Genomic DNA, 13,114 nt, shown 5'->3' with positions numbered 1-13,114 from the left:
CCGCAAATAATCGACTAATCATTGGTCGACCAAAAAAAATTATAGTCAACCGAATCCCATTGGTCGATTGGTCGCAGCGGAGGAAAAAACAAAACAGCGTCTCGTCAAAGTGCTTTCAGGACTCTTAACTTGAAGGGCGTGACAAAGGAAGACGTGTTGTTGATTTGTTTGACAAGGATAGAAGTTATTTTGACCATGTCTGGAAGGAGCTCTAAAACATGGGGTTATTTTTTGAAAAGGATACAGATTACTGCTCGTCAGCCAATGGTCACTAACGTCCGGCAAGAAGAACTACGCGAATTCGAATGACAGGTGCGTTTAATTATGTAAGTTGACCACCACGGCAGATGCTGCTCTCCTCTCCCTCCCTCTCTCATACACACGCACCCGTACACTACCCGGCACCGTTTGCTACAATACCTCACTCGACTCGTTGATTCCATTGGTTGACAAAACTCCAGGGAGCCGCCTGCATCGGTCTCGTCTTGCATAATTATCCATTTATTGCAGACGTGTAAAAAGTGAAGTCGTGTCGGCGCATATTCTGAAGCTCCAAAATGCTATGTTGTAACGTCATGGTGCTAAGTCGCACTTTGTTAGCTTCCATACCACTTTGCTGTACAATTTTACTCCGTGCTGGCCAACATCCAAGAACCACCACCAGATATGAACATATATTTTGGGGTGTGTGTGTACGTTAAGTCATTCACCAACAAACTTATCAGAATTCTGTTTGCTGCCCTGAACGGCAAGAACTCTTGTCAAGACTCCAGTTCAGCGATAGCTAAACAAAACCAGCGTGGGTCATTTAAAGGGGGAAACGCTGCGCATCATTTAAGACCATAAACAGACACGAAGTGCTTAATGGACATTCCAGTGAACAACTATACAGTAATGCTGCAACAAATGTCGAAATAGATGAAAAGGTATGACAGTCGACGCGGGGATATTGATTCTGCCCTCCAGTTGGGCTACTGCTTTCAGACAGCGAGCGGCATCTCTACCATAGGCAGTTTGTTTCCGTCACCGAATATTAATTTTAATTTGTTTTTTATTTGTGTTTTACAGGCTAAAACTATGTGAATTCGAACTTCGAATATTCATTAGGCCTAGTAGGGCTCATCTGGGTCAAAATGGGATGTGTAAACAAAAAATATATATATTATTATTTTTATTTTTTTCGAGGGGGCGATTAATCGATTAGTCGGAGTAAATGACGACCTTTGGTCGACCAACAAAATCCTTGGTCGTGGACAGCCCTAGTGTCCTCACCCCCTTCCGCTGCCAGTACTATGCGAGGTCCCTTGTAGAGTGTGTGTGTGTGTGTGTGTGTGTGTGTGTGTGTGTGTGTGTGTGTGTGTGTCCTCACCCCCTGCCGCTGCCAGCACTATGCGAGGTCCCTTGTAGTGTGTAGTGATGTACTCCACCAGGTCTCCTCTGTTGATGGTTCTGAGCAGAGAGAGAGAGAAGGATGGATATGGGTGGCTGACATGCTACTGAAAATACACACTTTTCCCCATTATATTTCATTTTCTGATGTCCTGTTGCATGAAAATTTTAAAAACGATGAATAATTGTTAAAGTGGTAGAACTATTACAGGCATTCCATTATTTTGATTAAAAATTAACCCGAGATATACATTTTAAGGGCGTAACACAATTAAAAAATATATATATTCTAATTCCTAAAAAAAATAGATGGAAAACATTGGGGGAAAAAATTGAAAAAAATAAAGCACTTAGTGGTCCGTGGACTTTCGCCTAATTTTTGCCATTATTGGGAAAATGTGTCCTGCGGTGTGACATCATTGTAACATATACAGTGCCCTCCATTATTATTGGCACCCCTGGTTGAGATGTGTTTTTTAGCTTCCAATTATTATTATTTTTTTCTAAATAATATGGGACCTTAATGGAAAAAAAGAGAAAAATCCAACCTTCAATACAAGTGCATTTATTCAGTGGGGAAAAAATCCCACATAAAGAAATAATTATTTGACATCAAATAATGTGTGTCACAATTATTAGCACCCCTGTTGTTAATATTTTGTACAACCCCCTTTTGCCAACAAAACAGCACCTAATCTTCTCCTATAATGTTTCACAAGATGGGAAAAGACAGAAAGAGGGATCTTCAGCCATTCCTCTTTGCAGAATCTCTAAATCATCCAGAGACCTGGGTCCTCTCCTCTGTACTCTCCTCTTCAGCTCGCCCCACAGGTTCTCAATGGGGTTGAGGTCTGGGGACTGAGATGGCCATGGGAGGAGCTTGATTTTGTGTCTGGAGAACCATTTCTGTGTAGATTTGGCCATATGTTTAGGGTCATTGTCTTGCTGAAAGACCCAGTGACGGCCCATCTTCAGCTTTCGGGCAGAGGGCAACAGATTTTGATTTAAAATGTCCTGGTATTTCAAAGCATTCATGATGCCATGCACCCTAACAAGCTTCCCAGGGCCTTTGGAAGCGAAACAGCCCCACAGCATCACTGACCCACCCCCATACTTCACAGTGGGTATGAGGTGCTTTTCAGCATGCGCATCTTTCGTGGCACGCCAGACCCACTTAGAGTGTTTGTTGCCAAAAAGCTCAATCTTGGTCTCATCTGACCAAAGCACACGGTCCCAGTTGAAGCCCCAATATTGCTTGGCGAACTCCAGACGTTTGCGTTAATGATTGTGGGTGAGGAAAGGTTTTCTCCGTGCATGCCTCCCAAACAGCTTGTTGGCGTGTAGACAGCGCCTGATGGTTGATTTGGAGACTTTGTGACCCCAGGATGCTACCATTTGTTGTAATTCTGTAACAGTGAGCCTTGGAGATCTTTTGATTTCTCTTACCATCCTCCTCACTGTGCGTGGTGGCAAAATAAACTTGGGTCCTCGTCCAGGCTTGTTTACCACTGTTCCAGTTGTTTTGAACTTCTTAATTATTCCTCTCACAGTGGATATGGGCAGCTGCAGTTGAGTGGCAATCTTCTTGTAGCCTCTGCCTGACCTGTGAAGGTCGGCGCACATCTGCCTCACTTGTATGCTGTGTTCCTTTGTCTTTCCCATGTTTAAGAGTGGATAAGAGAAATGGCCTCGGTGTCACATCATATTTATACCCCAGGGAAACAGGAAGTGATGAATTACTAATTAAATGTTCCTACATACTCTGGTAAACTTTGTAAACTACTGTAGAAATGACAGAAATGCTTCAATTATATTTATTTCCTGGGAATTGTTAAGGGTGCCAATAATTGTGGAACAGGTGATTTAATGAAAAATAATTATTTTTTAGTCAGGGATTTTTTTTATTTTCCTACAATTCATTTGAGTTGAAGGCTACATTTTCCTAACATTTTCAGTGTGACAGTATTCTTCTGCAATAAACACTGAATTTATTTTAAGGCTTTTAACACATCTCAACCAGGGGTGCCAATAATTATGGAGGGCACTGTATAATAAAATGATTAATTTTATGCACAAACATATCCCCCATGCTCTTTCTACTATTGTTTCTTTAACCCCCACCCCACACACACACACACACACACACACACACTACTACCCACCCGCATCCCCCCCCCCCACACTCCTATGCATCGTACTGGCAGACAACTGTGATTTCACTGCATGGTTTCACTGAATTACTTGTAATAATTGTGTGAATGTGACAAATAAATCTCCTGGTATCCTTATATCCTTGCATGATACATGAAAAACAAGTAAGTATTGAGTAACACATTGCATAAGCATGTCACACCGCAGGACACAAAGTCACACCACAGGAAATTCACTGCATTGTGGTCATTTTAATCCTTCTGTATACATGACTGACCTCTGAGCTCATGCTAACGAGATAATGATATTGTGTTTAATCTTAATATGCGTTTCATTTATAAAAAACTTTTATTTTCCTTCTATAAGAGCAGTCACACCACAGGACACCATAAAACGAACCTAAGCATTGGGTGACAGAAACATTGCAATATGTAGACATATAAAGAGGTTAATAGTCACTGTGGAGAATTTTGGTGATGTTAGAAGACAGAAAAAAACAGTATGAAACCAATAAAAGAGTAGTTGTTATAAGTAAAAGAAAACCAATGTAAAACTCTATATACATACAAGAATACACTAGGAAGAAAAGGATCATAGAGTCATGAGTCTGCATATGGCCAAATGACACTCTAGGCCAGTGATTTTCAAAGTGGGGGCCGGGGACCCCTGGGGGGCCGCGAGGGAATGCCAGGGGGGGCGAAGCAGGTTGGCAAAATAAGTACATAGTACATAAGTACAAATAAGTACACATAGTATTAGAAAACTGTAGACCTTTAGAAAAATGTGCCTACATGAATAGGCTATGTCCATGCACTTCCTGCTGTTTGGACATGATGGGAAATGAGTTGACTGATTGGGGACTGATCATTTTCTTCTTTACAATGCTTATAAATATTATGTTTTCTGTAGTACTTGGGTTGGGTTTAGCAGCAGCACAGAAAAAATAGCGTGGCATGGCCCGTGTCAGGGGGGCCTTGGCTGGACAGCGGTATGTGGGGGGCCTTGTCATGGTATTAAAGTTTGGGAACCCCTGCGCACAGAGACAGAGACAGAGGCATACAGGCAGAGGAACATGTAGGTGCAGGAGCAGGGAGTGATCTAATTAAGGAGGTCTGGTCAGCGGACACAAATGATGACAAATTGTAACTGTCTTTGTAATTATGTTAGCTTATCCGGTTGTGTGAGCCCTGGCAGGAGGTGGATGCCGAATGGATGCCAACAAACAGCTGAATGATCGGTTATGGTTTTTTGATTATGATTTTGATAAGTGAGCCAGTCAGTATTCTTTCAAGGTTGTAGTACATACTTGACTCTGGGTCTCAGTACGGTGTGGCAATAGAGTTCAGTCTAGTGCAATAGCACATACTGGATGGTCTTGGAGGGGCACAGTGTGCTGTGGTGTAATATAATTATCAGTTATCAGCTCCTTGATAACAACATTCTGATGACATTACTGAGAGTCGTAAGTAACTGATTTTGGTAACAACAAGCTTAGTAGAGAAATATTACTAATACTATTCAAAAACTCATCTGAAGAGGGTCTGAACGACTGTGAGCAATAATAATGCTAGTGTAAGTTTTGGTTACTGAATGCTGAATGAACACATTCTAATGCAAGGTGAGGGTCTTAGCATTTCAATGCAACTTATTTCATGTTTTTCTGTCCTTCAGAGGTTGAGATACAGCATGTGGGCTTTTACAAGCTAAGGGCACCTCAAAGAGACTGGGGTTATACTAGAATCTCTGGGCACCTTTTCCCAAAATGGGCTGCAGCATTTAGCGGGCATTTTTTGCAGGTGCCTTAGGTGTGGTGTAATATAATTTAGGAAGATAGTTCAGTACGTACTTGATGTTCTCGGTGGGTCCCAGGATGGTGCGTCCCAGTGCCGTCTCCTGATAGGCTGTGGCGTGGAGGTAGTCGAAGACCACTTCCTGTAGGTTGGTCTCCACTTCCTGCATCTCCCGCAGGATGACGCCCCTCTCCCGCTCGATCTCCGCCTCTCCCAGAGTGCTGTTCTGGATGATGTCCGCCAAGATCTCCACCGCTGGAGGGAGAGCGAGCGAGCGAGCGAGCGAGCGAGCGAGCGAGAGAGAGCGAGAGAGAGAGAGCGAGAGAGAGATGGGAGGGAGAGGGGGGGGGGGGGGGAGACAGACAGTCAGACCGACAGACAGACAGACAGAGACAGACAGACAGACAGACAGAGACAGACAGACAGACAGACAGACAGACAGACAGACAGACAGACAGACAGACAGACAGACAGACAGACAGACAGACAGACAGACAGACATGACACCCACAATAATATAAGTGAAGAATGCTAAACTGTGTCCAGACCAATCCAATCTTTAACGTGCTAATAACACTGTTCTCGTGACGTGTAGGCGTTCAGGTGTGTGTGTGTGTACCGCGTGGGAGGTCTTTAGAGAATGCTTTGGCGTAGTAGACGGTCTGTTCTCGTGACGTGTAGGCGTTCAGGTGTGTGTGTGTGTGTGTGTGTGTGTGTGTGTTAGTACCGCGTGGCAGGTCTTTAGAGAATGCTTTGGCGTAGTAGACGGTCTGTTCTCGTAACGTGTGTGTGTGTGTGTGTGTGTGTGTGTGTGTGTGTGTGTGTGTGTGTGTGTGTGTGTGTGTGTGTGTGTGTGTGTGTGTGTGTGTGTTTGTGTGTGTGTGTGTGTTTACCGCGTGTCAGGTCTTTAGAGAATGCCTTTGCGTTGTACACGGTCTGTTCTCGTGACGTGTATGCGTTCAGGTGTGTGTGTGTGTGTGTGTGTGTGTGTGTGAGTACCTCGTGGTAGGTCTTTAGAGAATGCTTTGGCGTAGTAGACGGTCTGTTCTCGTGACGTGTAGGCGTTCAGGTGTGCTCCCATGTTCTCAATCTCCAGCTCCAGGTCCAGCTGAGAACGCTTCCTGGTGCCCTGTCAAACACACATAGAGTGCGTTACAATATGCGCAGGGTTCCCACCCCTTTTTCATGAACAAATTCAAGCACCTTCAAGCACCACATTTTCAGTTTTCTACCACCTGTAGAATAGGTTGTGTTTGCCCATGTCAGGATGATGGTCATAGTAAGCGCAGTGGGAGGGGGTGTGGGGGTCCTCCCCCGGAAAAAAATGTGTTTTTAAAATGCCATTTCCTGCATTCGAATCAATTTTTGGGTGTTGAATGGCAAATCCCATCTGACATCTCACTCCCTCCGATTTTTTATGTACCTTAACAATTTATTTCTATTATTTGGTTCATTGAGTTTGACTTGACACAAATTTCAAGCATTTTCAAGGACTTCACCAAAAATTCAAGCTTTTTCACAACCTTGAAAACACTTAATTGAAATTCAAGCATTTTCAAGGAATTCAAGCACCAGTGGGACCCCTGTATGCGACCTTGCCTCCTCCACTTGTGCTTGTGGCCTCACCCCGCCTCCTGGCCTCTCCTCCGTGGAGAAAACAATAAAGTTTCCCAACTGTCAGTCTAGTCACAACAACTTTTGAGGGATTGTTTTTCATTCACCATCCCAATTGCAAATGAGAAAAAGACTTTACAATTGAGCTTTTGCAAGATATTGAAATATAATGTTGTTGTCAGTGATGTCATCATGACATATTACTTCCTGGTACAAGGAAACAAGCACAAGTGGAGGAGGCAAGGTCGCATATTGTAACGCACTCTCTCTCTCGCTCTCTCTCACACACACACACACACACACACACACACACACACACACACACACACACACACACACACACACACACACACACACACACACACACACACACACACACACACACACACACACACACACCACCACTATTCATGCAAGGGTATAGTTTATGGCCTAGACGGCAGGGGCATGTCCCCACTTCTTCTGAGATTATCCGGACCGTAAGTGTCCCCACCACTACTTTACAACAAATATAATGTCAAAATATTAACCCTGGAATGTGAGGCACTTTGTTTTGGTTCATTATTATGACTGCTAACAGTAAATCTGCCAATATAAAATAAGAGAAAGCCTATAGTATTGACACGGCATCTCATCAGTGATGTTGATCGAGGAAGGCTTCAAGCACTGCAGGAGGGGGTGTGCCCTTTGAGTATGTGTGAGTGAGTGAGTGAGTGAGTGAGTGAGTGAGTGAGTGAGTGAGTGAGTGAGTGAGTGAGTGAGTGAGTGAGTGAGTGAGTGAGTGAGTGAGTGAGTGAGTGAGTGAGTGAGTGAGTGAGTGAGTGAATGTGTGAGTGAAATTGAAAGTGCGAGTGAGTGAGTGAGTGTGCGTGTGCGTGTGAGTGTGTGAGTGAGTGAGTGAGTCCTTCCCATTATCCAATCTCCCGTCCTCCCTTTGTGCTTGTGGCCTCCTGATGACGTCATTGACGACAGAGGTTTAATTCAACATCTTGCAAAAGCGCAATTCAAATGTCATTTCCTCAGTTGCAATCGGGATATTAAATGGGGAGAAGTCCCCCAAAAGTTAATGTGCCCAGACTGACAGCGGGAAAACAAGATCATTTTCTCTGTGGAGGAGAGGCGTCATGGGAGCACGAGGCCACAAGCACAGGTCCAGGACAGGAGTTAGGATAATGGACAGAACTCAGAGAGAGAGAGAGAGAGAGAGAGAGAGAGAGAGAGAATGCGTGCATGCGTCTCTGTGTGTGTGTGTGTGTGTGTGTGTGTGTGTGTGTGTCTGTGTGTGTGTGTGTGTGTCTGTGTGTGTCTGTGTGTGTCTCTGTGTGTCTCTGTGTGTGTGTCTCTGTGTGTGTGTGTGTGTGTCTGTGTGTGTGCGTGTGTGTGTGTGTGTCTCTTTGTGTGTGTGTGTGTGTGTCTCTGTGTGTGCGTGTGTGTGTGTCTGTGTGTGTGTGTGTGTGTGTGTGTGTGTGTGTGTGTGTGTGTGTGTGTGTGTGTGTGTGTGTGTGTGTGCGCTCACCTTGAAGGCCATGTGTTCCAGGAAGTGTGCGGTGCCGTTGTTCCTGGCGTTCTCATAGCGACTACCTGCATCGATCCACAAGCCAACCTACACACACACACACACAGGTCTTAAGCCACTTCACTTCACTTCACTTCAACTACATACGGCCAATGGTCAACACAGTAACATACCCTACACACACACACACACACACACACACACACACACACACACACACACACACACACACACACACACACACACACACACACACACACACACACACACACACACCATCTTCAGCAATGCTGCACTGTCTCTACACAAGACCATGGAGCCAGCGTCGGCGTTATGGGGGGGCATTTGTAGGCAGTGCCCCCCCTAGTGGCCACTGGTGCCCCAGCACCCAACACAGGACAAAAAAAATAATATATAGCACGCTTTAAACCATTGCATTAAGACTGTTTAACTTCAATATCCTTTTAAATTACACGTGCAAAGTAACATCAATACAATTAAAATGGGGAACATATATTTTGGTTTTGCTTGCATTTTAGTCATCTGGCACTAATGACATCGGCATGTGACAATCTGTGGGTAAAGCAAGCAGTTTGTCCTCAAAGGCACACCGTAGCGTTGTGTACGTCACCCATCCTACTAGCGCGCGATATCTCCCTCAACAGTAAAATAATAATGATAATAATACATATTGATTTGTTATAATGTCCTAATAGTTAAAACAACATAAGTAACCCATCCACGTATGACATATTTCTGGATGTGGGTAATGCAAAAATGTCATGATGACATTGTCATCTAGCCTGCTGGAGGTGGAATGGAGACAACAAGCAAAACAATGTTAGCAGTTTGCTAGCTGGGTTGGATATGTCAAACGGTGTGAATAATTGCGAGAAGCACTGTAAGACAGCATTTTAAGGTAAGGAAATTTGATTGTTAAATTTGCCCGCCGCGGCATCTTGACTTGGGTCTATTTGATTTTGCCTGTGCGATTGTTGTTACTACTAGCCCCTCATGCTTTGAAGTTTGGCTAAGTTTGGCTTTGAAGTTTGGCTACCCATCGGTGCGCTTATCAGATGTAGTAGCTCTATTCTTTTTAAAAGATTTTGTGCACATTAAACTCTGTACCCATGCTCATCACGTTTTGCGTTTACTTTCCTCTATGAAGAGTTTGAAAAAACTCCCTCAAGGCTATTTAAATGTCAAAACGACAGCGGAATAGGCAGGTTGTCAAGATGAGTTGTTGAAAAATAGATCGGTTGCACAATGCATGAGTTTTACAGTGTTTCACTTCACATTTCAGGCGTAAGCTTAACCTGCAACTAGAACTAGTGAGAATGTTTTGAATGACTACATAGCAATGGGTACATGTCTCAAAGATGAACAATTCATCACGAGTGATTTTGGCAACAGAACACAGGGGCAGTGGGTTCCTGGATTTTGGTCTTGCGTCTTTGTGTTCACTTCGCCAGTGCGCCCAATTGATAATGTTGTTTGCTGTCCTAACGACGTATAGTTAAAAAAAATAATCAAACGCTGTATTAATAGACTACACGCTTTGAGGTTCGGCTCGTCTGACATTCTTTGAAATGTCCATCCTCGAGACAAACTAGGCTACTGTAGAATATTTCAGCGTCCATGCCACCTACATTTAGCCTGGGTCCAATATTGGTGTCAGTGGTATGACGCTTAGTGAGGATGAGTGGGATAGTTTGACGGTTCTTTGAAAGATCGGGATGTCTGCAAATGACGCACCATGCCGTGCCTATTTTCTGACTGTCTACTCTAGGTTCTAGTCTTTTCTACCGGAGGTGGTAGCTGTCCATATGTCACAGGGGTGACTATGTCAAGTGGGGGAGGGAACCACGATATTAGACGCTTGTTTCATAGAGGGACATTTGGAGTGCAACACACGAGTAATCAGACTTGGCGGCCCCCTATGAGTTGCCGTGGAGGTGTGTGCGCAATCAGATGAATGGCTACAGGTGTGGAGATGAGGAGGAGACGTACGATTGGAGCTCACTGGGGAGGCCAACATTTATATGTCAGTTTCGAGACACAGACAGCAAGGCGGCTTGGAGAAGAAGACTCGTGGAAAGAGAGACTGCGACGGCCAGCACGCAGCAGACGGAGGAGGCATACGCAGCCGGTATCCGGACGGGGCCAGAATGTGAGATGGAACCTGGACTCTGGACGATCCTAGGGATCGAGGCGGCCTGGAGCTCGAAGGAAGAGTCGGACGGCATAGTGCCCGAATGAAGTCCGTGACCTGAGCCCAGGGGTTCCTGCGAAGTCGGAGATGGAGGGGTGAGATCACTCACCCCTCAATGAGTTAAGTTCACGTTCGTTACCTGGTCACCGTGGTTATGCCCGTGATGCCCCCCGCTTGGATGTGCTGCTCTCTTTCTCTCTCTCTCTCTCTCTCTCTCTCTTTCTCTCTCTCTCTCTGGGTCCCCCGTGCTGCGGCAGAGATGTTTATCATTTTTTCACCAGCAGTCTAGTCAGTTAACGCAGTGGGATCGCTACTCTTGTTTGGTTTAGTGTGCTGTGCTATGTTGTGTGCCATGTTTCCCTTCTTAAGCATGATGTGTGAAACACTTAATGTGTGGATTGATTCACGAATAATTGTAGTCCCCCGAGTAGTGACCCCCTGTTTGGCTGATTAGCTTATTTTAGTAACCTGCTAGCTCTGCTCGTGAACACAAACACCGGCTAGTGACTCCTCCCCACCTGTTCCTCCAGCCACGCCCAGGAGAGGAGCCCAGACGAGAACCTGATGTTGCCTGCAACCAGACCCAACGCTGCAGGCCACACGAAGATGAACTTGGGGTTTGTGGGAAACTGAGTAGTTGGGACTATTAAGGAGAGAAAGGACTGATGCAGAATTGGACACTTCTGACATGGGTGCCTGGAAAAATAAATATAATTGTTTAAACTTGATTCTGGTGTTCTGGTGCGTCTGTGGATGTGCAGTATGTTCCTCAGGGTAGCTGGTAGTAAAAAGAGGGCGCCGGTACGCCCCCTACCTGTGACACATGGTCCATAGCACGTCCACGTCTGGCTTCATTAGCTATTTCACAGGCTACCAGAATAATAATCCCGGTGGAGTGTTATTCCGTTGTTGAATGCATAATGTAAATTGTTGCTGTAAGCGGTAGCCTATTACAACGCAAGCTTTTGGATCTATATTTTGGAGTGTTGTAGTGAAAGGAACGCTGAAAAGCAGAGCTCAAAATCAAATAGCGTTTTTGTCCAAAATGCTCGTATCGCTTGGGGTTATCAGCGTCCCCTGTTGCTGTGAATTGCCATGTTGTGTATCTTGACGGCCTATAAAAGTACAGTGTAATCCTGGACACATATCGCGTCTGTGCTGAATGTTTCCACCTTGCACTAAACAATCTTGCTTGCAGACATATTGGTGTAGGCTACTTATTGGTAGGGAGGAGGAAGTGTTTTCCACAGTAGTAGCGCGATCAGCCTGTGCAGTGGGTAGGTTGAACTAAACGTGACTGCCGCCAGTTCTATAGGTGAACTTGACTCAAACTTGATAAATGGCAGTGCCCCACCGTTGTTTACCTACGCCCCACCAAGAGATGTGCGCTGGAGCCGACTCTGCATAGAGCATCAGTAGTCCTACTACCACATAACATAAGCACTGCAACAACAATGCTACTACTACAAACACTACTCCATCACAAGACTTTGAAATGGGAAAATACAATACTATAGTCAGCTTATTAGGCAATATGTTTCCTTATTATCGTCACATAGACCACAGTATCACTGCTACATTCTTTTGACCGTTACAGCTGCTTATCAACTATACGTCTCAAATCCGTGCAGGTAGCCAGGGTCAATGGGAGGCAGGCAGTCCACCGTACTCACGGTGCATGTGGGTAAACCGGAGTTCTCGGAGGCCACCCGTAGTCCGTTTTCCAGAGCGGTGACCTTAGTTTCGGGGACGTTTAATGCGACATGACACGCAGCTTGGGTGCTTCTTAACCGAGCAGGCTGATAAGAGACAAGGGTACATGGCGAACAACGTTAGATAGCGATAATGTCATGAGACACGGGATCAGATGGGGAATAACTAAGAATACATAAGGAGAAGAAGACATGATACAAAAAGCGGATTAAAACTATTTATTAGGCTACGACAGTGTTACCAGAGCACTCGTTTGACATGCTCTGTCACGCGTCTGACAGAACAGTCTTTCTAAGCAACTTTACAAGAATGCATCTATGCTCAATGTCATTGTACGTGTCTATTTTGCTATCCTTTCGCCACTGGGCATCGACTTACCAGTGTTAGTGCTGTTGTTGTGATCAAATTCCTCTTTATCAAGTGCCTCCCAGCTGCCCCGATGCGATGTAGGGAGGCCGCCATGTTGTTTTGATGTTTGACGTCACCGCGCATGCGCATTTTGTATTCTGAATGATGAAAGTGGTGGTCCATGATGCAGCAGTTTTGATGATGCTCAAGTGAAGTTCAAGGTCATGTCTGATTTATTTGAAATTGAACAGCACATTTCATACCTGTCATACTGGTCCGTGTATAAATAGCACAGTTAATCAAAGCAGTAGCCTAGTATTAAGTAGTCCAAAACCAGAGGTGTCAGTCAAAAGTAAAAGTTTTTTTTAAAAGAAACACAGT

At 44.8% G+C, this 13,114-nt stretch overlaps 1 protein-coding gene across 1 annotated transcript in view; it reads right to left on the bottom strand.

The window, feature by feature from the left end:
• The window catches only part of pmpcb (peptidase, mitochondrial processing subunit beta), a 19,139-nt gene extending 6,291 nt beyond the window's left edge, over nt 1–12,848 (bottom strand). The window contains exons 1-6 of the mRNA XM_063193084.1: nt 12,764–12,848; nt 12,346–12,471; nt 8,461–8,547; nt 6,330–6,459; nt 5,387–5,585; nt 1,370–1,449 (exon numbers count right to left, since the gene is read on the bottom strand). Of these exons, the coding sequence (XP_063049154.1) occupies nt 1,370–1,449; nt 5,387–5,585; nt 6,330–6,459; nt 8,461–8,547; nt 12,346–12,471; nt 12,764–12,847 (706 nt within the window). The 5' untranslated portion in view covers nt 12,848. The remainder of the gene's footprint in view (nt 1–1,369; nt 1,450–5,386; nt 5,586–6,329; nt 6,460–8,460; nt 8,548–12,345; nt 12,472–12,763) is intronic.
• Nucleotides 12,849–13,114: the final 266 nt, after the last annotated feature.

The sequence above is a fragment of the Engraulis encrasicolus genome, unplaced genomic scaffold (assembly GCF_034702125.1).
Source record: "Engraulis encrasicolus isolate BLACKSEA-1 unplaced genomic scaffold, IST_EnEncr_1.0 scaffold_28_np1212, whole genome shotgun sequence".
Lineage (NCBI taxonomy): Eukaryota > Metazoa > Chordata > Actinopteri > Clupeiformes > Engraulidae > Engraulis > Engraulis encrasicolus.
The sequence above is the reverse complement of the archived record's forward strand: the minus strand, read 5'-3'. Positions and strand labels throughout refer to the sequence as shown.